This window comes from Pipistrellus kuhlii, unplaced genomic scaffold (assembly GCF_014108245.1).
Source record: "Pipistrellus kuhlii isolate mPipKuh1 unplaced genomic scaffold, mPipKuh1.p scaffold_m20_p_11, whole genome shotgun sequence".
NCBI classification, from domain to species: Eukaryota; Metazoa; Chordata; class Mammalia; order Chiroptera; family Vespertilionidae; genus Pipistrellus; species Pipistrellus kuhlii.
The window spans coordinates 23,166,993-23,194,906 of record NW_023425416.1 but is presented as its reverse complement, the minus strand read 5'-3'; the positions used below and the strand labels follow the sequence as shown (position 1 = coordinate 23,194,906).

Sequence of the window (27,914 nt, the reverse complement as noted above, 5' to 3'; positions counted from 1 at the left end):
GCTTTTCTGAAAAGCACTCTGATGGCAGTAAGGATATTGGTTTCAATAATGTATTTAAGTACTTTCCCCCCTCCCATTGTATTGAGGTGAAATTGACATACAATAAACTAAGCATACTTAAAATTAAAATTAAAAAAAAACAACGATGAGTTTTGGCATATGTATATATCCATGAAACTATCGCCACAGTCAAGATCATTAATTTACTGTTGGGACCCCCTTCTACCTGGCTCTCTCATTTCTGCTTGTCTTGCCAGGAAAGGCACTGGGGCCTTTGCTATAAAATAGAGAGGGTCTCCCTCCAGAATAGAGAGCAGTTTTCTTTACATCCAGGATAATAAAAATTATTTCCTCTGGAGCAAGCATTGGGCAGGTTTACTCGCAGCTCATTACAGAAGACTTGGGTTTCCTAAGCTTGAGATTCCTCAGCTGTGCTGCAGTCCCACTGTGTGCACAGCATTTACCTGAACTGCTCTCAGTAGGAGTTGAAAGGTAAGGGGAAGCCACGCAAATATGAAGGTCCTGGTGTTTGCTGGAGTGATAAAGTCTGTAATCTCTGACCCAGGAGTCTCGTGTCTTCTTCCTGTATCCAGGGAGCTGTGAAAGGCTAACTTGTTGGTTTCCAAGAAGAGTAAACTTTCAGGCTTTTGTCAGTTCTTGGCAGTGTTTGGTGATGAAGCTGGGATGCTGACAGAGCTAGGACTTACTGGGGGAGATAGGATTTACTGGGAGAGACAGGACTTAATGACAGAGATAGGACTTACTGGGAGAGACAGGACAAGGGTTGGTTAGACCAAAAGAGAATTCCTTAGGATCTGGTAGATAATATTCTTTGCCCAAGTGATGGGGGAGGAGGGAAATAAGGGATACTTAACAAATCTAATGTTTTTGGCTTACATTCACCTCTTAATGGGTTCTGTTTCTTTGAATTCCACTATTACTCCATATCATCCTCACTTTTTTTCCTTACAATTTCTTTTACATAAGCCAGATTCTTTAAAAATATTGCTATAAAATAGATAAATTTCAGAAAAGTAAGCTTCATATATCTCCATAATGCCTCCCCCTTCTTTGTCCTTCTCATTAGACTAATATTTCTTCGAAATAAAATAAAATAAGAACCAAGTCTTTCTCTCTTCTAATAACTCAATGCATATCATCCTTCAAATTCCCTGATATGGAATGATACCATGGGCTCAGAAATAGTAATGGATCGAAACTGGTTTGGCTCAGTGGATAGAGCATTGGCTTGCAGACTGAAAGGTCCCAGGTTCGATTCCGGTCAAGGGCATGTACCTTGATTGCGGGCACATCCCCAGTGGGGGGGGGGTGCAGGAGGCAGCTAATTGATGTTTCTTTCTCATCGATGTTTCTAATTGTCTATCCCTCTCCCTTCCTCTCTGTAAAAACTCAATAAAATATATATTAAAAAAGAAAATAAAAGAAAAGAAATGGTAATGGGCTCCACTATGACCATGGAATAGAATCCCAATTGTCTGACTGAATCCTCCACCACCCAGAGGTCACTATGTAGACAGGCGAGCTCAAAGAATGAGCAGAGAAACACTAACTAAAAATGGCTTCAATGCACAACCTGTATAGATCAATCATTCACTGTTTCATTGTAGTTTCCCAAATAATTTTAGGTGATAATTTTCAGAAGGGATTTTTAACAGCTGTGAGGCTAATCACATCATATTCACATTTGAAATTATCTTTTCTACAGATTCTAAATCTTTCTAAATATTTAAAAATACAGTATATTTTCACAACTAGTTATATAATCTTTTTCCCACTACAAATAATTAACCCTCTTCTCTAATAATTTCCTTTGTGCAAGAATGTGGAATATGGAATAATAAGCCTAAATAGGATCTAAAGAGACATGGTTACATAAAATCTTTCTTCTCTAACCATATTAAGCCCAAATTTATCATGAATCACAACTGTAGTTAGCATATGCTTATTTCTCTCCCTTTTTATTTTTTTAAATATATATTTTATTGATTTTGTACAGAGAGAGAGTCATCGATCAGCTGCTTCTTGCACACCCCCTACTGGGAATATGCCCACAACCAAGGTACCTGCCCTTGACCGGAATCGAACCCAGGACCCTTCAGTCCCCAAGCCAACGCTCTATCCATTGAGCCAAACCTGTCTCGGCATATTTCTCTCCCTTAAAAAAAAAAAAAAAAAAAAAAAAAAAAAATATATATATATATATATATATATATATATATATATATATATATATATATTTATTTATTATTGATTTTTTTACAGAGAGGAAGAAGTAGGGATAGAGAGTTGGAAACACTGATGAGAGAGAAACATCGATCAGCTACTTCCTGCACACTCCCTATTGGGGATGTGCCCGCAACCAAGGTACATGCCCTTGACTGAATCGAACCTGGGACCCTTCAATTCGCAGGCCGACGCTCTGTCCACTGAGCCAAACCAGTCAGGGCTCTCTCCCTTCTTAAAGTGCAGAAAACAAACTGAAAATAGTTTTAAATAAGATTTTCTAGGTAACATTAAAAAGCAAATTCAGAAGTTAAAGTAGACAAAGAGGTAAGGGGAAAATGTGTACACACCTGAAAAATATTTCTATTGCTATGCATCCTAGATTTTATCTATAGATTTTTAACAATGGTTTATGAGGTTCTCAAAAATATTTAATAAAACTATAAATTTTGTAAATAACTTCAGAGAAATAAGGTTATCAATTTATTGATTCATATGAATTGGAATCTATACTGTCTTATACAAATAGGAAATTTTCCACAAAATCATTCTGAAACATTTATACAAATTACCTTATTTTAAATAAAAAAGCTTAGAAACATTGGGGTAGTTATGTAATACCTATGCGTGCAGCCCACTTAAGATTCTAAGTAAAGGTATTTGAAACTTTTTGCTGTCGTACGGTATTAGTAGCGCTCTGAGTACAGAAGAAATATGAGAACTCTTCTGCTCAGCACATTATGTAATCATGTCCAAATGCTATCTATATTTTACCTAGAAGAATTGGAAAATCCTATGCAATGACTTCTTAAGTCACTGGACTGATTTTTTTTAAGTTAAAAAATATTACTTTAAAGATATGGCAGACAACCCAATTAGTAAGTGGCCAAAAGAGATGAATAGACATTTCACTGAAGAAGATAAGCAGATGGCAAAAAAAAAAAAAAAAAAAAAACACGAAAAGATGTTCAACAGTGCAGAGGGAGCATTCTATTTCTTCCTGGTGTTATACTATTTTCTGCTTCCTTTATATTTCAAATTTTTGCCGAAACTGATTTGCCTCAGTGGATAGAGCGTTGGCCTGAGGACTCAAGAGTCCCAGGTTAGATTCCAGTCAAGGACATGTATCTTGGTTGAGGGAACATCCCTAGTAGTGGGTGTGCAGGAGGCAGCTGATCGGTGTTTTTCTCTCATTGATGTTTCTAATTCTCTATCCCCCTCTCTTCTTCTCTGTAAAAAAAAAAAAAATATATATATATATATATATATATATATATTTTTTAAATATTCTCTATATATTTCAAATTTTCTATAATGTAAAGTTTAAAAGTTGGTAAAATATTTCATAAACAGTGAAAAACAAGTTGCAAGCTAGGGAAAGATATCTGTAGGACATATAATGGACAAAGGACTAATATTTCAAAAATTATTTTAAAAATATTGTTATTGATTTCAGAGAGGAAGGGTGAGGGAGAGAGATAGAAATATCAATGATGAGAGAGAATCAATGACCAGCTGCCTTCTGCATGTCCCTCCCCCTCCACTGGAGATCAAGCCCATAACCTGGGCATGTGGCCTGACTGGGAATCAAACCCTGATCTCCTGGTTCCTAGATGGATGCTCAACCATTGAGCCATGCTGGCCAGGCTTTAAAAATATTTTTATTGACTGTTAGAGAGAGAGAGGAAGAGGGAGAGAGAGAAACATTGATGCAAAAGTAGAACATCAATCAATCACCTGTCCCCTACTGGGGATAGAGCTCACAATCTGGGCGTGTGCCCTGATCAGGAATCAAATCAGCAACTTTTCCGTGACACCCAAACAGCTGAGAGCCAAACCAGCCAAGGCTCCAAAATTTTCTAAAATTCCTAGTTCTCTGCCGAAACCGAATTGGCTCAGTAGATATAGCGTCGGTCTGCGGACTGAAAAGTCCCGGGTTTGATTCCGGTCAAGGGCATGTACCTTGGTGGTGGGCACATCTCCAATTGGGGGTGTGTAGGAGGCAGCTGATTGATGACTCTCTCTCATTGATGTTTCTAACTCTCTATCCCTCATTCTTCCTCTCTGTAAAAAATCAATAAAACTATATATTTAAAAAATAAAAAAAATAAAATTCCTAGTTCTCAAAGGCATGAGTATCATTTCTCATTATCCCACATAATAATCTTATCCATTTACAGCATGATCTTGGACTAGTTACTTCATGAAGTCAGAAAGGTAAGGAAAAAATTTTCTCCTTTTCTGGTTCCCCTCTGAGAATCTAATAGCTGCTCTTAGGTATTGCCAGCCTGTCCGTGTCTAAAAGCTCTGAGCCAAGCCACCCTAATTTGGGTTATTTCTCTGAGCTACATGCCTTAATCTGTGCTCTGGTAGTTTGCAGAAACTGATAACTCACCTATTTCCCTATATTTCTTCCCTACTTATTCTAAACTAGAGGTCTGGTGCATGAATTCATACACGGGTGAAGTCCCTGATTCTAAAGCCAATACAGAGGCACTGAGACCTCCAAGCCCACCAAGCCCAACGTTGCAGTAACAGGAAACAGAAGTTCTTCACGTGGACTATAATGTGTAATTACAAGAGGGGCCCATCTTTTACCTTTGGTTCCTGGATGGGTGCCCTCTGGCTCTGAGGTAAGCAGCTCCATATACTGAATATATAATACTGTGTGGGTGCGGCAGCATCCCAAGCCCTCAGGGTTTTGGAAGTTCACAAATGATTGTGCAGGCCAGGGAGATTAAATCCATCCTCAGAATATATCTGCCCCAGGGACTAAAGCATCACCTTCCCCACAATAAGAGAGGTCAGTATAGTCAACCTGTCAGCATGGAATATTTCTATACCAAAAGTCAACATCAACTTCTGTGGTTCGGAAGGCTGGGCACCTGGAAGAGGTGGTAGCCAGGTCAGCCCTGGTGAGTGGACTGTCATGAAGTTCACTCCATACAGAGCCTTCGTCCCTGCTGCCATGGCCACTTTATGCACGGTCACAATGAATATGAAAGAAGCTGAGTGACATTCACGGGACAGATCATCATCGTGTCTACTGATTATGGAGAATTATCTCTGAAGCTGGTGCCTCTGTGGGCAGTTGTGTGGTAATGAATCATCACGTTCTGCCTACTCTGTGAGGCTGACCCTCATTCCTCCCCCAAGGCCTCCTACTCACCAATTTGTTCAAGGCTGGTTTTTTCAAGGCCTTGATCAGCAAAGACACTACTCTGTCAGAGGCCACCCATGTGACACTGCAGTATGAAACTGACCGTGTCCAGCTGGTGCTGGCCAACCGTGAAAATCTACGTATAAATCAGGCCCTGGACTTTTCCCTTTACTGCTAGCTGACCATAGGGAACTCCCCTATGAGCTGAGGGAGAGAGGGTAAAGCATTATGGATAAGAACCTTGGTTACCCTAACAGGTTTGGCTCAGTGAATAAAGAGCCGGCCTGCGAACTGAAAGGTCCCAGGTTTGATTCTGGTCAAGGGCATGTACCTTGGTTGTGGGCACATCCCCAGTAGGGGGTGTGCAGGAGGCAGCTGATCGATGTTTCTCTCTCATCAATGTTTCTAACTCTCTATCCCTCTCCCTTCTTCTCTGTAAAAACAAACAAACAAAAGAACCTTGGTTATCTGAGTTCCCAGACCATAAAGTGTGCCTGTTGTGTCTTTCAAAATGACGTAGGCCCAAACATGGTCACAGTTGCCAAATCAACTTCTGTTTCCTTTACGTGCAATTTTGTGGTTCAGGGGGTCCCATTAAACCCAGTTCATGAGTAGATGTTCAGGCCACCTGCTATCCCAGGGTCAGATATCTAGTCACTCCCAGCGTTCACAGGAAGCAGGAGTAACTTCAAATACAGAATAGGGGAGAGCAAAGACAGGCTCACTCCTTGTGGTCAGCACTGTGATTCTACTGTAGGATTTGCCAGAGGAATCCTACAGCAGTCTGTCTGCCACAAACACCTTTCCTGCAGTTCAGCCTCCTGGCACAACTTGCTCCTATTGCAGAGAACTTTCTTGCTCTGAGTCCCATTCCAAACTGGATTACCCAAGAACCAGGTCAGCACTGCATGTCCCCAAGTGAAATAAATATGCTGCCGCTAAAACCCCGAGAGGCCCACCAAGATTACGCCTCTTTCTTTGCTACAGATAGTAGAAAATGCAGCAACATACCTCTCACTTTCCAATGAGTATCCCACAAGCTCCAGAATTTTGGACTCGATATTCCAATCATTTTGACAATGCCACTGAACTTTTGCAGGATTTATCTCCCGCCATCTGCCACACTTGTTTTTCTTAATAAGGTGTCTGGAGTGTTTCCTAATGCCGGCTCAGAGATCCCATTAGCGACGTGTCATGAACCAACATGATGATCTGGGGCATATAAAGATGAACAAGTTCACCCAGACTTTATTACGATAGAGAGGAAAGTGGATACAGTGCCAGGGCCAGGTTGTAAAGGTAATTGTTAACTCTGCCACCTAAATACAAACTTTAAAAAAACGTTATTAATAGCCCTAACTGGTTTGGCTCAGTGGATAGAGCGTCGTCAGCCTGTGGACTGAAAGGTCCCAGGTTCGATCCCGGTCAAGGGCATGTACCTTGGTTTACGGGCACATCCCCAGTAGGAGGTGTGCAGGAGGCAGCTGATCCATGTTTCTCTCTCATCGGTGTTTCTAGCTCTCTATCCCTCTCCCTTCCTCTCTGTAAAAAAACAATAAAATATATATTTTAAATGTTATTAATAGAGCATATGCCAAAAAATACAGCACGTGCCTGGATCAAATGCCCCCATACCCCAGTCTTCAGCTGCCCCAGGTGCACTGGCTGTCACCCCTAGTGCCTAGACCCACAGTTACAAATTTCATCACCGCATGATTACATTTGTAACAGCCTTGTCATTCTCCATTACCGGCTGTCAAGCACTCCCTCAGCAGCGGCATTGCGGCTCTCAGGGTCATAGGGATCCCTTTCGCGGCTGCAAGGTGAGTCAGCTTATGAGGATGGAACAAGCCCAAATGGATTTTAGGCCAGATCAGCACACTGTCAGGTCCCCACACACCTAGTCCCATAGGATGACATGAACTGCAGGGACCATAGGACAGACTGCACAGTTGGTGGTGATTTGACCTGCCATTAAAAAGCGAACTCTAAACTAGAGCCAGGAAGTTTTACAGACTTACACAGACACTTAGAAGCTGCTCCTGACTAAATGGACTTCTCTTCTTAAAAAAAAATTCCCTTTAAAATTTCTTTTTAGCTGAATCCGGTTTGGCTCAGTGAGCACCGGCCTGCGGACTCAAGGGTCCCAGGTTCGATTCCGGTCAAGGGCAAGTATGTTGGTTGCGGGCACATCCCCGGTGGGGGTGTGTGCAAGAAGCAGCTGATCAATGTTTCTTCTCTCATCGATGTTTCTAACTCTCTATCCTTCTCTCTTCCTCTCTGTGGAAAATCAATAAAATATATTTAAAATTTTTTCTTTTTAAAATTTCCAACAAGCTCTATAAGTAGTAAGATTTCATATTATTTGTATATTTGCAAATATTCCTGTGCTTTCTGTCCCTAGAAGTTTAATTGTATATAGGTTCTAATGGGAACTACCACATATTATGATACCTCTGCATTTTGAAGTCATTACTCAATATATTTCCTGTCATCTGTTTTCCACTGTCATTTTTATTGTGACGAAATGAGACATTCGTTTTAGAAAAGTTGTTTCTTTTCCTGGTAGGTAGATATATAAGATTTTTTTTTGCGTTAACTTTGATTTTTCTGTAGCTTTACTGTGTGCAACTTCTACCTAATGACAAGTTCTTTCAGTAATTGTGTATTTCCCTCTATTATTTCTTTTCTAATTTCTTTCAGGTCTACATTAAACTTATTTTGAAATTGCCCAATATATTTTCAATATCTAATACTTGTTCTTTAAAAAAATATATATCTGTAAATAGACTATGCTGTATTTTGGTAAAGTACTATCTTCAAATTAATTTTAATTGCAAACTGTTTAAAAAAACACACAACCTACTCATTAATTTACTAGAGGTCTGGTGCGTGGATTTTAGTGCACTGGTGGAGTCTCTTGGCATGTCCTGTGCCCTTTTATAATCTGGGACCCCTCGGGGGATGTCGGATAGCCAATCTCGGCCTAATTCCCGCAGGCCTGATCCAGACAGGAGGGAGCTGATCCTGTGCGTTGAGCTTCTGTCCCCTGGTGGCCAGTGCACATAATAGCGATCAGTTGTTTGGTCACTTAGGCTTTTATATATATAGATTATAAAGTATATGTTTTCATTATAAATGATACTTTCCTGCTGAGTCAGATGAACAGCCAGATGAAGAGGTGCATAGGGCAAGAGTCCCAAATGCTTTAGCCTCCATGGAGCTGGCAGAGCCACCCTCCTGGCACCAGTTTAGGAGCTCCCAAATTCCCTTGTTTGGGGATTTTATGGAAGTCCCGGTATGCAGGCATAATGGATTAAATCATTGGTCAATGGTGATGTGACAGTTTAAACCTAATCTCAAACTTTTGAGTTTTTCTTTTCAGTTATCTGTTCATATTTCTAAGTGTTCTATTTGTTTATTTATTTTAAAGAATAGTTTATTTTTTAGAGAGAAACATCGATGTGAAAGCACCCTATCAATTGGCTGCCTCTCGGATGCCCCTGATGGGGATCAAACCCCACAACCTGGGTATGTGCCCTGACTGGGAATTGAACTCACCTCCTTTTGGTGCATGGATCGATGCAAACAGACTCTGACTCATCTAGGGACCTTAGGAAAGTTAGATTTCTAGCACCCACACCAGCCCTACTGAATACATTTTTAGGGTGAGGTCCAGACACAGTTTTTAAAAGCTCCCCATAGCTACCAGTTTTAAAAGCTCCCCATATAGTTTATAGCTACCAGCTTATAAGAAATATTACAAAGGACAGAGGAACATGTGAAATGACACAATGGGATGCAATCAACAAATTCCAAAACAAAAGGACAAAGGATGTGATTTTTTTTTTTTTCACGAAAAAATTGCAAAGAAAAACTTTCATCAAGGCAGCAGAGTAGGTAAACGCTATGGTCACCTCCTCCCAATACTATGGTACTTCAAAATTACAAGTAAACTACAGAACAACCCCCTCCCCCCCCCCCCAACAGCATGAACTAGCTAAACAGAAGTCCTATATAATTAAGGATATTCAGAGGCCACATTGATTCTGATAAGAGGGTTGGAGGAGCAGAAGGGGCAGGCCCCACAATCAGTGTGGCACTTAAGAAATGGAGGGGGAAGGAACCCCCGATGGTGGGGGGTGGGGGTATCAGGGCTGCAGGTGCAGGAGGGAGAGGTGCCAGTATCAGGAAGAGAAATCACCATAACTTTTTAAAAAATATATATATTTTATTGATTTTTCACAGAGAGGGAGATAGTTAGAAACATCAATGAGAAACATTGATTAGCCGCCTTCTGCAGGACCCCTACTGGGGATGTGCCCATAACCAAGGTACATGCACTTGACGAGAATTGATCCCGGGACCTTTCAGTCCGCAGGCCGATGCTCTATCCTCGGAGCCAAAACAGTTTTGGCTCCCCATAACTTCTGGCTGTAAAAACCGGCAGGGATTGTAGCTGAGAGGGCTGCTTGCTGGAATCCCAGGTCCTTCTTAAGGGGCTGGTGCACAGATTTACTCAGACTCACCTGCTCTGAATAGAAAATTTGTTAACCTTCTTCCCACCCAGCTTGCATACCTATCAATAACTCCTTTAAATGTAAATGGTTTAAACACTCTAATCAAAAGATTAGTTTCAATTGATATACAAGCGGATAAAGAAAAGATGGTCAGCACTAACTGGTTTGGCTCAGTGGTTGGAGCCTTAGACTAAAGGGTCCTAGGTTCAATTCCAATCAAGGGCACATACTTTTCTTGCAGGCTCCATCTCCGGCCCTAGTTGGGAAGCAGGAGTTGGAAGTCCAGGAGGCAATCAGTTGATGTTTCTTTCTCCCTGCCATTCTGTCTAAAAATCAATAGAGGTCGACTGGTGTGGCTCAGTGGTTGAGTGTCAACGTATGGACCAGGAGATCACAGTTCAATTCCCAGCCAGGCCATAAGCCTGGGTTGAGAGCTCGATCCCCAGTTTGGGGCATGCAGGAGGCAGCCAATCAATGATTCTCTTTCATCATTAAAGTTTCTCTCTCTCTCTCCCTCTCCCTTCCTCTCTAAAATCAATACAAATATTTTTTAAAAAATCAATGGAAAAAGCCGAACCGGTTTGGCTCAGTGGATAGAGCATTGGCCTGCGGACTGAGGGGTCCCAGGTTTGATTCTGGTCAAGGACATGTGCCTTGATTGCGGGCACATCCCCGGGGTGTGTGTGTGTGTGTGTGTGTGTGTGTGTGTGTGTGTGTATGTGTGCAGGAGGCAGCTTGTCGATGTTCTCTCTCATCGATGTTTCTAGCTCTCTATTCCTCTCCCTTCCTCTCTGTAAAAAAATCAATAAAATATGGGGGGGGGGGAATCAATGGAAAAAATATCCTTGGGTCAGGATTAAAAAAAAAAAAAAAAAAAAGGTACGTGATACAATGGAGTATTACCCAGCTATAAAATAATGAAATCTTGCCATCTGTGATAACATAATAGACCTAGAAGGTATTATGCTAAGTGACACAAGTCAATCAAGAGAAAGACAGGTACCATATAATTTCACTTACATGTGAAATCTAAAAACAAAATAAACAGTCACAGGTAGAGGGAATATTATAACTACAGTTACCTACTCTGCTGTCTTGATGAAAAGTTTTTCCTTGCAATTTATTCATGAAAAAAAAATCACACCCTTTGTTCTTTAGTTTTGTTTTGGAATTTGCTGATCAAATCCCATTGTGTCATTTCACATGTTCTTCTGTCCCTTGTTTTTCCTATAACAACTTGGGAATTAGTTATTACAACCTTGTAATAACTATGGTGTCAGATGGGTACTAGACTTATTGGGGTGATCGTTCTAAGTTATATAAATGTCTAATCACTATGTTGAACATTTGAAACTAATATAATAATGCATGTCATTTGCAATTAAAAATTCTCCTCTTCATTGCTTATGCAGGGGGCACCTCTTATTGCCAAGTTGTTTTTCTACTGAAAAATGGGGGAAATGGAATCTTTTTTCTAACCAAGTGGACTAGGTAAAGTCAGCCTGAGAGTCTGTTGTAAATGACCATTGCTAGAAGAAAACAATCTATCTTGTGAATCCAGTGCCATCACGCACTACCCACCATTCCTTCCTTCTGGTGAATGCTGACTTCACGCAGGCAGGCACCATAGGACTCATTTTCCCATGTGCCGAGGACTTGGAACTGTAGAGGTTTCTTGAATGCATCAAATGAGTGGGATCCATGACATGTCCCCAAATCAGTAACATCTGGGTAGTGACCAATATCTTAACTGAGAAGTATGTTTGTTAAATGTGCAAGGCCCTTTATGAGCCCAAGAAACAGGACTGTCATAGCTGCCAAACTCGGACAGCTACACGTTCTTGATTTTTGACAAGTTCAGACTATGGACAGCACAGTCCTCTACCTCCCTAACACCTCAGACCCACAATTCCTCACGTCTAACTGTGCTTCCAGCTTCAATGTGCTGTTACCTTGTTTTCTGGTGTGCAGGCAGCCTCCTGGTTCTCGTGCCCTGTGTCCCTTCTCTTGAGTGTGGACTGTGACTGGCTTCTAACAAAACAGAGTATGGTAAAGCGGGGGAATGTCATTCGAGATTAATTTCCGAAAGGCTCTGGCTTCCATCTTGCTCTCTGATGGAAGCCACCTGCCATGCTGAGGCCCACAGGCCGAGGAACGGAGGGCGGGCTCTGACCAATAGCCAGTGGGGAACTGAGGCCTCCATCCAACACGCCACAGGAACCGAGTCCTGCCCCAAACCGGCCGAGCGGTTTGGAAAGCCTGTCGAGCCCTGAGATGACTGCACCCTGGCCAACACCTTGATGTCAGGGCGAGAGGCTGAGCCCGAGGGGCCAGCAAAGTCAAAGCCATCATCGCAACTGGCAGAAACTCGAGATTGAAAATGTTTGTTTCAAGCTGTTCCGTTTTAAGGTAATTTTTTTAAACACAGCGATAGAGAGCCAATGCACCTGGGACCAATGAGGCATTACTGCATCACAGCCAGAAAACTGTCCAGCAGTTACACCTTGGGCAAGTTACTTAACCTACGAGGGCTTTAGTTTAAGGTAGGGGTGTCAAACTCAATCAGAGAAGGGGCCAAAATCTAAAATCCAGCCTAAATCGCGGGCCGAATGGTTTACTGAACAGTCATAAACTGACAATGTTAACCAGAAATGTGAATTTAAAATGAGTGGAACAATCTTTTCCTTAACTTGCTGTTGCTGTTAACCAACTCACTTAACTTAAGTTGCTGTTAACCAACTCACATGCTATCAAGGATTTGGCCCTCGGGCCTTGTGTTTGACACGTGTGGTTTAAGGTGATCAGATGTCCCAATTTCCAACAGTTTGTCCCGCGGCGTTTTAAAAAACTGAGGGACGTGGGACAAATTGTTAAAAATCGGGACTGTCCCGCCAAAAGTGGGATGTCTGGTCACCTTACTTTAGTTCCTTATCTTCAAATGGGAAGAGCCCACTCCACCTAATGGATTAGGAAGGCATCTGTTCACAGACAAAAACTGCTTGATATGAATACCAACATATAAAATTTGGTCAAGGAGCAGTTTCAATTGAACTTTTCATAATTTATATTTCCCTACATCAAAAACATGTTCAACCAGGAAAAAAAAAGAACACATTCAAAATCAGGTAAAACCGTGCTCTCTTTTTAATTCATGTTTCCTTCTTGGTCGCTACTTTGGTAACAAGTAGGTCCCCATCTCTCAAGAATATTGCATCTGAACAGAGCCAGAGCCAGTGCGAACACAGGCCCCAACCAGTGCTTCTGGAATAACAAGAACAGCAAAACCAGCTTCTTCTTTTTAGAAAGAGTCTGTGAGCCGGGGGGTCCAAAGCTCCACTCTCTAGAAAGAAAACCCTGGGGCTCAATATAAAAAAGGAAAACCAAAATGTATCAGAAATGAAGCATAATACCTCCTATACACAAGATAAGCATCTGATTATCTGGCCTCTTGTATTAGGAATGGCCCCATTCCAGCATGTTTAAAGGAAGATGTTTTTTTTATTTCTATTTCATTTCCCAAACGGGTGTAAAATCTACCAAAAGGGAGATAATGAATCAGAATAAATCAGCTCACTCGCAAGAGACACTCCTAGATAATGATTTTTAGTTGCTGAGAGTATCCAGCACATTATTTCAAAGTGGCAAACTTAGAGGTAATCTCAGAGGAGAACTCGAAAGCAGTAGCCACAGTCACTGGTAGAGTTATGTGAGAAACACAGACAGATTACCCATGTTTTTCAGTGTATATGTCAAGGGGCCCAAACCCCCGATCATCAAAATAAGTTATTTTGTACATTACAGTGCACAGAACCATAGAGGGAAAGACTCATGGAGAGTGACCAAAAGGCGTTTGCAGAAGGTTCACGTCACTCTGAGCGGAAGGCCCGGAGCCAGGGCTGCGGCACAGCCTTCATTAGCTTGACCCCTTCTCTTCTTTGGCTGCGGTGGCCTCGGCGGGAGCTGCCTTTTCTAAACGTTCTGCTGGCTTCTTCTCTTCCTCCTCCTCCTCCTCCTCATCCTGGGGATAGAGGTCTGGGTACTTCTGCATGCATTCCTGCATGGCCCGGAACTGGTCTACACAGTCTGATCCCTTGAGATCCTCCGTGCTGTAGTGGAAGCAGGAAAAGGCTGACTTGAATTGTTCCCCACAGGGGCCACTAGCCATGCCCCCAAGGCACGGGCAGTTCCAGTTAATTTCTCCGTTGGGCAGGATCAATCCTGGAACAGGAAGGCGGGTAAGGAGAAGGTGAGAGATCCTCTTGAAGGTTTCAGAACAAACAAAACCAAGTCCTGTCCTCCCAGGCCACTTAAGAGCTGAACAGTATGAACGGTTGCCTGGCAGGCACTTGCCTGTGGACCTACCTCTTATAACAGGTGCAAATGCCTGGGGCAAATCCAGCCATCCTGGCTCAGCTGGAAAAAAGCCACCATCGGCTACTTTCTCCACATGTAACCCTAACCTATATCTAAGCCCCGCCCCATACAGTGGCTGTGCTCTAAGAACTGCCGACTGGAATCCATTTAGTCCAAAGTAGAAGCCATCACCCGATGGTTAATGGGGACCTTTGGAAACATACACACTTTAACACACCGAGGCCAAAGCTGACCTTCTCCTTCCAATCTCTGCTCCCCGCACACGGGTGCTGCTCCTCCAGCCCCCCTGGCTCTGTGGCTGCTCTCGGAAGTCACACACAGTGTGGGGACTGGTAAAAACCAAAGTCTGATCCTTCTGTGCTGACTGGGAAGATGTCCAAGATATGTTTTACAAGGAAAAGGCTAGTGGCATACCAAAGAGGTGTGACTCCATTCTTATAAAAACGAGAAGCTTAGAGGGAGAGTAATTACATTAACCAAATTATTGCATTGTATATGTGTTGGAGAGAGTTTGAGGTTTCAGACAGATTTTCACTTAACTTTTTAACTTTACATTTTTTCTTCTCTTTGAACTTTGTCCACATCTAAGTAGTATTTCCTAGTTTTCCAAAATGCTTTCAAGATGATGGCTTAACTTCAGCTTTGTGACAGACATGGACAGAAATATGATTCATATAGAATTCTCTTAGATAAGTTGACTACAGAGACTGAGAGCACTCTTTAAGAAAGACTTGCTCAGCTGGGGTGGCTCAATGGTTGAGCGTTGACCTATGAACCAGGAGGTCACGGTTCGATTCCCAGTCAGGGCACATGCCGGGCTGTGCTCTCAATCCGCAGTAGGAGGTGTGTGGGAGGCAGCTGATCGATGATTCTCATCATTGATATATCTATCTGTCTCCCCTTCTCTGAAATTAATAAAGATATATTATTTTTTTTTTTTTTTTAAAAAAAAGACTCTTAAGTACCCAGTGAAATCACCATGATTTTTCACTCCAGGGAAATACTCAGGTCTGATACCACTAGCTGGTGCTCTGAGCTAGTGTCCGAAGTCGTAGGCCCAAGCTGGACCCTGTCTCTTAATTCTACCTTAGAAACTTCAGTGATCAACAAATCTGCTGCAGTGGCTCCTCACTACCCTGTTTACCCGAAAATAAGACAGTGTCTTATATTAATTTTTTCTCCCAAAGTTGCGCTAGGTCTTATTTTCTGAGGATGTCTTATTTTCGGAGAAACACGGTAGTAAACAGGCTAACAGTAGGGATGGCAATGAGACTGGCAGGCAGTTCACCACTGGCACCAACGACAGCTGCAATGCACATTTTTGTGCATGAAGTTGTATGTGGTAAATCACTTAATCCTTTGGGAGGTGTTTATAATTCTTTACACATGAGGTTTCTGGGGTTCAGTGGAGTCTAAATCAGGACTACAACGAGGGCCCTTTAGAGTCCCAGAGCCCATGCTCTTTGCTCCACATGTCAGCACTGGAAGCATATACAAATGCTGCCCCCTGGATGCTCAACAATGCTAACACACCTGCACAAACAGTTTATAAAAGAAACATATCATAATGCTAACATTAAAAGTAATAGTTCAGCCAAAACCGGTTTGGCTCAGTGGATAGAGCATCGATCTGCAAACTGAGGGGTCCCAGGTTCGATTCCGGTTGGGGGTATATACATTGGTTGTGGGCACATCCCCAGTGGGAGGTGTGCAGGGGGCAACTGGTCGATGTTTCTATCTCATTGATGTTTCCAGCTCTCTGTCCCTCTCCCTTTCTCTCTGTAAAAAAATCAATAAAAAATATATTAAAAAAAAAAAAAGTAGTAGTTCAGCCGAAGCCGGTTTGGTTCAGTGGATGGAGTGTCGGCCTGCGGACTGGGGGGTCCCAGGTTCGATTCCGGTCAAGGGCATGTATCTTGGTTGCGGGCGCATTCTCAGTGGGGGGAGTGCAGGAGGCAGCTGATCGATGTTTCTCTCTCATTGATGTTTCTAACTCTCTATTCCTCTCTGTAAAAAATCAATAAAATATATTAAAAAAAAAAAAAAAAGTAATAGGTCAGCCCCACTGGTATAGCTCAATGGTTGAGTGTCAACCTATGAACCAGGTCAGGGTTTGATTCCTGTTCAGGGCACATGCCCGGGTTGTAGGCTCGATCCCGTGTGAGTGTGCAGGAGGCAGCGATCGATGATTTTCTTTCATCATTGTGTTTCTCTCTCTCTCCCTCTCTGATATCAATAAAAATATATTAAAAAAAAAAAAAAAAAAAAAAAAAAGTAACAGTTCAGGCCCTGGCTGGTTAGCTCGTTTGGTTAGGGTGTCGTCTCGATATGCCATGGCTGTGGGTTTGATCCCTGGTCAGGGCACATACAAGAAACAACCAATGAATGCATAGATAAGTGGTACAACAAATTGATATTTCTCTGTCTCCTTTCCTCTCTTTCTCTCTAGTTAACTTAAAAAAGGACTATTACTATTCTTTAAAAAAATTAAGTAATAATGAGGTCTGAACAGTCCTTATACCACTGTTTATCAGAGGATTGAGCTAGAACGCATTAGTTCTTCACAGAGGGCACTATGAAGCCAATATGCACTTCAGGGAAACACTGTAAAAAAACATCACATATTAAATTAAGCGCAGATGCAGCATGTTTTTTGCAACTGAGAACTCAGAATCTGGGTCCCAGAGTGCTGTTTTATATACCTCCTCACACAATTATTCACAAGGGGTTGCAAAGGCAAATACGTATAGTGTTCAAGTAGGTATACTGTACATGACAAGCAGGTAGGAGGAAAAAAAACAAGTGTATGGTGAAGAAATATATCATAATGCTAACATTAAAAGTAATAGTTCAGGAAATAGGGGAATGCACAATCTACAGACAGACACATTCAGTTTTTATAAAAACACTGAGGCAGACAAAACAAAACCTGATTTATCCTGCAGGCCTCACAGAGTCTCAATCAATTAAAGAAACATACTTAACTAATATGGATCTAAAGATAGGCAAAGGACTAGAATTTATGTGTGATTTACTTTTCTCTGTAAAAGTACTAGTGACCCGGTGCACGAAATTTGTGCACATTAAAAGGGAATTAATTAGAAGAAATATTTTAATAGTGCTATTTGGTCCCACTCTCTATAACAGAAGTGTCAGAGATGAGAGAAAATTAGTAAAATGTATATTAAAATCTTCCTTATGTCAGAGTCTGGGGTGAACCATGGGAACCAGAGCCAAGTCCCCGCCCACCCACATGAGCTTCGAAATCGTGTGAGACTCAGACTCAGCCTGTCCCACTCACATTGGGCTAGATCCAGCCCCAGCTGGCTCCACCCCCATTTAAGCCCCACTGGGTGGGGGGTGTGGCCTCAGGGGTCACCTGGCCCCACGTCAGGGCAGGGGGCATAGCCTGAGGTCCCCCAGCCTGGGCCAGGGGCACGCCTTGAGGTCCCTGTCAAACCCTGCTGGGCAGGGGTAGGCTGCAGCCTAAGGTCCCCTATCAAGCCCATCAGGCCGTGGGAGTGGTGGGGCAGGGGGTAGGGCAGCGACACAGCCATCTTGTTTATGGAATCCCTGCCTCTGCTGTTGGTGCAGCCATTTATTATGGTGTGACGGTTAATTTGCATATCCCGCTTTATTATATGGGATGACTTAAGATTACTCCTATAGCTGAGATTCTCAGAAATCTAACACTTTGTATGTTTGCACTTCCCACTGTCCCCTTAAGGTGCCAGATAACGCCTACTGAGCTTTCCTCTAATCCCAAGGAGCAGCCAGGGCAGTAAACAGTGTCCTACCTAAGAACATACACTTTATTCTTAGCAGCTGAAAAATTCCAACTAGCAGCCCCTACTCTTCAGGCAGCTCCTTCAAGCTCTTTCAACCATATGTATCACCAATCAAAACTAAAGGCTTGTTTGTTATCACCCGGGATGTCAGAAAAGGCTTTAGATTGGTAGAGTGAGTACTGTTTATGAAACTTGGACTATGTAGGAATATTGCCCCTACACAGCTGCTTTACACAGGCTGGCTAAGTCCTACCTAGAGAGTCTTTGGAGTGATGCCCAAGTGACCATTAACTGAGTTGTGTGTAACTAGTGAGCTGAGTCCTGCTGCTAGAACACTGCCCCTCTATCTCAAGTGAGCTGTTCTGGCAAGGTGCTTGCTGGGGAACCCACACGGAGAAAGTACCTCACAGAACAAGGTATGTGGCTATTACCGGCAGGTACCTGCTTGCTAACAGTCTGCAGATGCGGCAGAATTCAGCGTGGGAACTTGTTTGAGCAGGGGGATTCTGTCACCTTAACCTACCTGGAACTGCTGAAACCCACTGACACCTTCCCCCAAACACAGTCACTGGGAAGCATCCAACTAGCAGCTTAAGCCAATGCAAAAACTAAGAAAAAGAGGCAGAAGACTTCAGTAAGGAGAAAAACCTTAGATTTTAGCCTAATGGCCAGGGAAGTGCATCAGAACAAGGGCCCAAACAGCCCCTTACAATTCTGAGGGAGATGAACCCACTGTCCTGAGAGATGGTCAATGGCTGAGATGCATATCTGCCGTGGCTGGGGCAAAATGGGAGAACATTTTTAAACAGTGAACTTTTCCCTCAGTACACGTCCCTGGGTCCCCGGGGTGGGGTGGGGTGGGGGGCCCACGCCACTCACCATGCTCCTCGTATGGATCATTGGGGTCGTCAGCCACCAGCTCTGCATTGCTTGGAGTTTCATGGTCTTCTTTGGTCACAAATATAATTCGATCCTTCCCTAGTGTTCGGAGGGCAGAGAAGAAACTTTCACTCAAGAGCAGGGAAATCAGCCCTACATCCAAAACAGGCAAGCACACCATGTTTGAAGAAGGTCCCAAGTGAAACCCTAAAGTCAGGTGACCATAGAACTGTCTCCCTGGGCTGAGACACTGGCTGCATGATGCCGGTTTAGCAGCTGCTTTTACTGAGCACCGGAGGCTGGAACGAAAACTCCACCAAGGTCTTGGGGGTGAGGACGACGATAGCAAACCCTGTCCACCATAGGTATCCTCCACGTGGGAGAGGAGATGGCCCAATCCTACCAAATGCAGCTGCTTTTAGTCCCCAAATTGGCTGACATTCCAGTGATGCAACACATCTTTCTTCTTCCCGTCAAGAAAGGAGCAGTCTAACTGTCCATGTTATTTCCCATCAGCCTGTGAGCCCTCCTCTACTTCCATGTTGTCCACATCTAAATAGCATTTCCCTCTCCTCCCAGACCGAGCAGGGACCTGTGAGCAGTCGGGACTCAGATAATACTGCGGCATGATGACGGCTTACTAGCCCAGGGATGCTGGGAGTGCCTGCTGCTGGGCACCCCCACCTGACACACAAGCTGCTGTCTCTGTGCTGGGGTGTGAGGTGTGAGTGGGTGGAGCACGAGGGACAGAAAAAAAGCCAAAGAAAAAGAAGAGGGCTCAAGATGATGATATAGAAAGAGTCTGAACTCTCCTTCCCCCATGGACAAACTGAATCTACAGGTTCATGTGAAACAATTTCCTTCTTAAAAAACCTAGGCTGGTAAACAAAAACAAACCTAGGCTGGCCTAGCCAGTTTGGCTCAGTAGATGGAGTGTCGGCCTGCGGACTAAAGGCTCGATTCCGGTCAAGGGCACATGCTGGGTTGCGGGCTCGATCCCCAGTAGGGGGTGTGCAGGAGGCAGCTGATCAATGATTTTCTCTCATCATTGACGTTTCTATCTCTCTCTCCCTTCCTCTCTGAAAAAAAAGAAAAGAAAAGAAAAAAAAAAAAAAAGAAATGTATTTTCAATAAAAATATACTAAAATAGCCGGGACCAGTTTGGCTCAATGGATAGAGCATCGGCTTGGGGACTGAAGGGACCCGGGTTCGATTCCGGTCAAGGGCATGTACCTTGGTTGCGGGCATATCCCCAGTAGGGGGTGTGCAAGAGGCAACTGATCGATGACTCTCTCTCATCGATGTTTCTAACTCTCTATCTCTCTCCCTTCCTCTCTGTACAAAATCAATAAAATATATTTAAAAAAATATATACTAAAATAAACACACACCCAAAAACTTAGGCTGGCTGGTGACAACTGCACATTGGGCAAAGAGAAGAAAACTACATCTAAGTGAGCAGGAGAGGCAGAGAGGCTTGGACACAGTCTCGCCATAAGTCCTGCCTCCATCACAGTGACCCACAACAGGGAGAACTCAAAACTCAGTTTCTCCTGGAGGAGCGAAGGGATGGAACCCCACTCTGAGCATCCCAGCTTTTAAGACACACACTTGAGAGATGAGCCCTCCAACATTTAACTTCGAAAACAAACAGGGCTCACTCATGTCCCGAGACCCTTAAGATTATAGTGATCTGAGAAACTAGTCTTAAAAACAAACAAACAAACAAAAAAAACTTAGGAAAAAAAACATTTTTAATTGATTTCAGAGGAAGGGAGAGGGAGAGACAGAGAGAAAAACATCAACGATGTCAGAGCATCATTGATCGGCTGGCTTCTGTACGCCCCCCTACTAGGGATTGAACCTGCAACCTGGGCATGTGCTCTGACCCAGAATGAGACTGTGACCGCCTGGTTCATGGGTCAGTGCTCAACCACTGAGCCACATGTGCCAGGCTGAGAAACTATTTTTAAAGGGCCCGCCCCAGGGCTCAGCTAAGAGGCAGGTGATCACACCCAGACTTACAGCGAAGGAGGTTCACCTGCTTATATTAAACTGTTGGGCTGAGGCATCTAATTGACACACACATTTGTGACAACCTGCGGCTTGTTTTTTGTAGAACCATCACCCAACCCAAACATAACAGGATAGGCAGCAGAGCCAGACTGATGCTCTCCAAAAACCAAAACCAGATCAGGAAGACACCTTAGTCAGAACCCCTAGCCCCATGAACCTGGCTGTCAGAGGGCCTGAGCTTCCAGGAAAGCAAACTGGTAGGAGCCAAATGCAGTAAAAAAAAAAAAAAAAAAAAAAAAAAGAGAAGCCAAAGCCAGTTTGGCTCAGTGGTAGAGTGTCAGTCTGCGGACTGAAAGGTCCCAGGTTCGATTCCGGTCAAGGGCATGTACATTGGTTGCGGGCACATCCCCGGTAGGGGGTGTGCAAGAGGCAGCTGGCCGATGTTTCTCTCTCATCGACGTTTCTAGCTCTCTATCTCTCTCCCTTCCTCTCTGTAAAAAATCAATAAAATATATTTAAAAAAAAATAAAAGAAAAAAACCTTTTTAAATTGATTTTTAGAGCGAGAAAGGGAAGGGATACACAGAGAGAAACATGGATGAGAGAGAAACATCATCGATCAGTTGCCCTCCCCGCACCCCCCCCCACAGGGGATTGAGCCCACAATCGGGACATGTGCCCTGACTTCGAACCGGCGGCCTCGTTTCCTGAGTGTATGCTCAACTGCTGAGCTACACCGGCCGGGTCAAATGCATTTTATACGGGGTTCTCCTCATGGGAAGCACAGAAAAGGGAATCAGCGTTGAAGGAACCAGGATGGGTGTATTCCATGCTCACTTCAACTAACCTTTCGGTGAACCTATAAAGTTTTATGGCCCTGATTTTACAGCATAAAAGGCAAAGCCCGGAGAGGTGACTCAAAATCAACCAGCAAGGCAGGGACCTCACCTGCTGGACTCCCTCCTCTACGCCTTGTAGCTGCTGGCACTTGGCTTCATTTCCTAAAACCTGTGGCCGTCGGCTAAGTACACGGCAGGCCTCTCTCCGTATTCCCACGGTGAGTGGGGAGCACCTTCTCCTTAGAGCACATGTGTCAAACACAAGGCCCGCGGGCCAAATCCGTCCCGCCAGGCCTTGCAATGTGGCCCGCACCGCGCTGTCATCACTGCACTCCGCTGCGTTTCCATCACAATGACAGTTTATGACTGTTCAGTAAACCATTTGGCCCGCGATTTAGGCTGGATTTTAGATTTTGGCCCCTTCTCTGATTGAGTTCGACACCCCTACCTTCTCCTTAGAGCCACACACGCTGCATCGTCATCAGTTGGCCCTGCAGTCCCTGGAGGGCTGGCCCCTCTGGGTCTTGCATATCAGCTAGCTCCTGCCATCTTGTCATTACCCTCAGAGGAGACAGCAGGAGCCCCACTTAAAAATTAAACAAAACACAATATATTTTTATTGATTTCAGAGAGGAAGGAAGAGGTTGAGAAACATCAATGATGAGGGAGAATCATTGATCAGCTGCCTCCTGCACACCCCCTACTGTGCCCTTGACCAGAATCTACCCAGACCCTTCAGCCTGTAGGCTGACGCTCTATCCACTGGGCCATACAGGCTGGGGCGGGAGCCCCATTTTAAGGTGGGAAGTGATTTGTTCACACAGGGCTGGAATTTGAATCCAGTTCTGAGACTCCAAAGGCCACACAATGGAGATCCTTTCCACACACCTACACTGCCCCCAGAACACACAAACATAAGAGTAATAATGACAGCCTGACACTGAGGACTCAGCATCACCTGGATGCTATCCTGAGAGATCTGTGTGCTCTGGGCAAGAATAAATGTTCTGCACAATAAATACTGACCCAATTCCTGACCAAGAAGCTTGGAGTTAAGTCAGTGAATGTTTGCTGAGTGCATAAATAAGATTTTTCTAAGCTCCTGGTACCCACCTGCTGAAGGGAAAGACAAATTCTATAGCTCTAACTAACCCCCCCCTCCTCCCCCCACCGTGACCCAGGAGATCTGGGATAAGGGGACCCTCAGTGAGGGACGGGAGATGCCTGGCATTTAAGACTTCTCCAGGCACCATCCAAATGTGCCCTCGGACAAGCCTCTGTCAGGGCCTGGGGTGAATTAGCTACTGCGGGAGCAGAGGCCAGGCCTGCAGAAACGGGCTCTCTGACTATTTCATGCTTTTATTTGGGGGCGGCAGCATGCTTGGCTGCTACATTTAAGGAGGCTTGGGGTGACAGCAAGAAGCAGGACACTTCCAGTGAAAAGGACAGTTGCAGGGACAGAGGGAAGGCACCTGGGTGCGTCCCATCCTTTCCACACGGGGTGACCCTCGGCGTGCACAGGGACAGGACTTCAGCCTTCCTGAGGTTGCCGTGCCCAGAGCTGGTCTCCGCCTCCACACCTCACATTTCATCCCAGAGAAGACTCTTCCCACGTGGCCTGGGAAAGGATCTGGGCCAAGCAGCCAGGGCACATTAACTAACGACCCTGGTGGTCCTGTCGTTTTCAAAACATTGGAAAGCAACCTGCAAAAAATGCTGCATGCTAAGCAGAATAAGCTGACGGCAAATTTCTCAGCTCAGCTCTGACAGTTTTGTTTACCAAGACCTCAGCTAGACCCAGACCAATAATGGGGTCCAGAGGCCAGGCCTCACCCATCATTAAATTAAGCTCTCTGGCATGCTCACATTGCTCCCTGGCTCCCAGGTAGCTGTGACACACAGCCAGGAGGGGAGTCCCAGGCCTAGCAGTCCCACCGGGACTGTTCCAGGTCCCTCCCACAGGGCTGAGTCCTCGCAAGCATCTTCTTGGACATCCCTCTTAGAGAGGTTATGCTGGATGGATGGATGTGATCCTGTGATTTATATAAGAAATATACATACTCCCAGGCCTTTCGCTTCCTGGAATGTTTAAAAGTGAATGCCAGGACGATGCTTACTTACTCCTAACAGTTCTAACAGTGAAAGAAAGAGCCAAGCCTAAGCATGCCAACTTAGAACCAGTCCCGAGAATGCCAACTAGTGGGGTAATCAGGCACCTCCTTGGGGGACTCAGGAAAACAGGCTCTTCACCAGCTCAGCCTACCCACCATGGTAAACAAAGAAAGTGAAACAAGTTTCTGCTCTCAACCGAAATCCCGCTCGAATTTCAAAGATAAAATGGCCAGGAAAAGAGGCAATCAGAGGCGAGAGAGGTCAGTAGTTTTAGACGTGGACAAGCTGACAGAGAGCGCTCTCTGGAGCAATGAATGGAGGCTTTAGACCCAAGGCTCACAAGGAGAGGCAGCCAACTAGAAGCAAATCAGTGCCCACTCCAGGACCCTGGGAAGGGCGGGAAGCCAAGGCCCCAGGGGGCTCTGAGAGCAGGACTTCGGAGAGGGGCTGAGTAGGGAAGGACTAGTCGAGCAGCTGGATACCAAGACACCCTAACTCTGGAGTTTTACTCTGCACAGCCACCCTGACTCCTGTCTTCTCTCACACTTCCATCATCAAATGAGACTGGTTCTAGCTCTAAGTACCAATATGTCTAGGAAGATCTGCATCCCTCACATGACCTCATCTTTCTTTTTTTAATTTATTTTATTGATTTTTTTTTTAAAAGAGAGGAAGGGAGAGGGAAAGAGAATTAGAAACAGTGATGAGAGAGAAACATCAATCAGCTACCTCTTGTACAACCTCCTACTGGGGATGTGCCCGCAACCAAGGAACATGCCCTTGACCGGAACCGAACCTGGGACCTTTCAGTCTGCAGGCCGACGCTCTATCCACTGAGCCAAACCGGTTAGGGCATGACCTCATCTTCCACTACTTGCTCCCACGTTCCAGCACCTTCTTGCATTTACTTGAAGATGCAGAGCACACACATCCCTCTGGGCCTCTGCACAGGCTGTCCTCTCCTCCACTAGCACTTCCCGCGCATGTCTTCATGCCACCTGCTAGGATGCCACCTTCCCTGAGCACTCCGCATCTCCGTCACCCTGCTTTATTTTTCTCCAAAGCACTTGTCCTCCCCTAACATGTTATGTATTTATTTACCACCCATCTCCCTCAGGGAAATGTCAGCTCCTTAGGGGCAAGGGTTTGTCTTTTCCGTTCATTGCAGTACCCCAAGAGCCTGCACAGTGCCCAGAGCATGGTGGGTAATCAATATTTGTTGAAAGAGTGAAGTGGAGAAACTGAACTCTGGATTAGGACATGCAGCAGAGGGACAGGAAGACAGTAAGATCATCACCATTAAGCACCTATGCACTGGATCATTACATCAGAATCTGAGCATACCCAGCCCAGGAGTGTCCATCAGGCCACGGAGGCAGGTTTTGTCACCTGTGCTCACTGATAATGTGAAGTGGATGGCAAGTCACAGGGGCTCAGTGAATGCTTGCTGACTGAACAGGAGAGGGCAGGCTTAGTGTTAGAAAAGAAGGAAACTAACGAAAGGAACAGGCAAGAGTGGGCAGCCCAAGGCCAGGGAGCAAGGCTGAGCCATGCTGTGGATGCCCTGAATGCAAGCTAAGGCCTTTAACCTGAGGCGGGGAGGCGAAGTAAAATTGCACAGGCAAGTGATTCAATAAGAACAGAGTGCAGGTATGTGCATGAGTTTATTCGATAAACATTTGAGCACCCCATTTATAGACCAGGCCAGTGTTTCCCAAAGTGTGGTACGCGTACCCCCAGGGGTACGGGAAGAGTTTGGTGGGGATTTGCACTGCAACGTGCTTAGCTGTGCCTAATTCTACGTTCTCATGAGTATGAGGGGTACTCAGCGTTACGAAAAATTATAGAAGGGTACACATATGTCAAAAGTTTGGGAAACACTGTAGATCTTGGGAATATGGTAAACATAGCCCATCAAATCCTCTTAGCTTTTAAGCCTTTGCAGGGCAAGGAGTTTGTGATCATTTTTCTAAGTCCTAGGAGAAGCATTAAAAAAAAAAAAAAATTGGTAGGTAGAAAAAAACCAGAAAGTTGGGGATTTAGGGACAGTGGGTAGGGATAAGATAAACACTAGATAAGAGTGCTTTTAATTCTCATTCCTAAACTAAAAGAGATCTCTGAACTCAGAAAAAATAAGAATCAAAGCTTTAACTCTTCCCAAATAACCTGTGATTCCTAGAAATCCTGCAGGGCCAGGAGGGGTTTTAATCTGCCCAGCCCCATCATATCCTAAGGCTCCAAATTACTAGAGAGATTCAGAGAAAGAAAATTAAGAAACAGAGACCCACTGTTTAACGGGTGGTGAGAGCAGAGGACTTTTACCCACAGCATAATTAAGCACTCGTCTATTTAAAGTGTTCTCATTAGCAACATCAATGACTATCATGGCTTTATGACCCAGGAAAGGAGGAGGAATCTAGAAGCAAGGTGGGGTGAGGAAAAAGGCTTCACATTTTAGACTGTTTCTCTAACTTGATTTATGACCTTGGGTAGGTCATCTTCTCTGGGCTCCAGATTCCCCGAATTAAACTGAGGGAGCTGGACTATTTATTCACCAAAGAATTTCTAGGTGAGTTCCAACTCTTTCTGTAGCTTCTCAGGTGTCCACCATCCCCACCACCTGGGATCCAGAAGGTTCTTCATGAATATCTGCTTGAATGAATGAAGACTCACTTCTTTTAACCTCTCATTTTACATGTTTGGAACTCTAACGTGTGTGTGTGTGTGTGTGTGTGTGTGTGTGTGTATGGATGGGGTGTGGGAGTATCCTTCCAGAAGAGGGCTCCCCGGAATCCACTGGGCACCAGATTGGATGGTGCAGTTCTGGAACCAGACTGCTAGGGCTTAAACTCCAGCTCCAGGACTTACCCATTTCGTGGCTTTAGCCAAGTCACTCTCAGTCTTAACTGAGCCTGACTTACAAAGGTCGCTGCGAGATCAATGATAAACCCCATAAAGCTCCTTGAAGAAAGCCTGATAAGTAGTTGGGACTAAAAAAAAAAAAAAAAAAAAAAGTTCTCGTTGTCCTAGCTGTATAGCTCAGTGGATAGAGTATCGGCCTGCGGGACTGACTGAAGGGTCTCGGGTTTGATTCCGCTCAAGGGCACAGGCCGGGTTTCAGGCTCGGTCCCTGGTAGGGGCGTGCAGGAGGCAGAGGATCAATGCTTCTCTCTCATCATTGACGTTTCTATCTCTCTCTCTCTCTCTCCCCTTCTCCCTTCCTCTCTAAAATCGGTAAAAATGTATATTTTAAAAATGTTCTTGTTGCCGGCACTTCTACCACTCTATCACACATAACCAGAATGACTTTTCAGGACAGTTACAAGGCGCGTGCAAATGGGAACACGTGGTGTGTGGTAAGAGCGACGATAGTAAGTGTGACAATAAATTCCCAATCGCGAGCCAAGAGGAAACGTGCTCCGCGCTTCCCTTACCCGCTGGGGTCTAGTTTATAAACTCTCCCGCGAGCCGGCACCTCTGAGGTCCGGGTTCGAGCCTCTGTGTGACCTTGGAACAGCCTCGTTCCTCCCGGCCTTGATTTTCTCATCTGCAAAACGGGGGCCGCCCCGCCAGCTCCAAAGGTCCCGAGGAGGATACCCCGGACAGCCTCGGGGTTGCCCGCACCGGCAATGAGGTCGCAGAGGCAGCAGACCCCGGCAGGCCCTCGTAGGCCGGTCTCCTCGGCAGCTCACCCCCCCTACCTTCCTGCCGGCAGTAGGCCATGGCTGCAGCCCAGCGCTCAGACCTCGCGGTGGTAGCGGCGGCGGCAGCGGGAGCGGCGGCTTCACGCCGTGACCTCTTCTCTGGTAGGGCCGCAGGCTCCGAGGCCCACGTGAACCCGCCCCCTCCAGGCCTGCCCGCCGCGCGCCTGCCTCCGCGCCTTTCCAGCCCCAGCCTGGGGAGGGGACGCCTCAGCAGGAACTACAATATCCAGCAGGCCGCGCGCCGCCGGGCACTCTCACGGGAGTAGGAACTACACTTCC

General features: G+C 44.9%; 1 protein-coding gene across 2 annotated transcripts; it reads right to left on the bottom strand.

Moving 5' to 3' along the window:
• Nucleotides 1-13,048: 13,048 nt before the first annotated feature.
• Nucleotides 13,049-27,841, bottom strand: CHCHD4 (coiled-coil-helix-coiled-coil-helix domain containing 4). Of its 2 annotated transcripts, none has more exons than XM_036431256.2 (3): nt 27,633-27,841; nt 18,966-19,064; nt 13,049-14,142 (listed from the first exon to the last, which is right to left on the bottom strand). In XM_036431256.2, the coding sequence occupies exons 1-3, from the start codon at nt 27,652-27,654 to the stop codon at nt 13,838-13,840; spliced, it is 426 nt and encodes a 141-aa protein (XP_036287149.1). In that variant the 5' UTR covers nt 27,655-27,841; the 3' UTR covers nt 13,049-13,837. The 2 variants fall into 2 exon arrangements, with proteins under 2 accessions (XP_036287149.1, XP_036287147.1); XM_036431254.2 differs by lacking the exon at nt 27,633-27,841 and adding an exon at nt 19,259-19,452.
• Between the last annotated feature and the right edge of the window lie 73 nt (nt 27,842-27,914).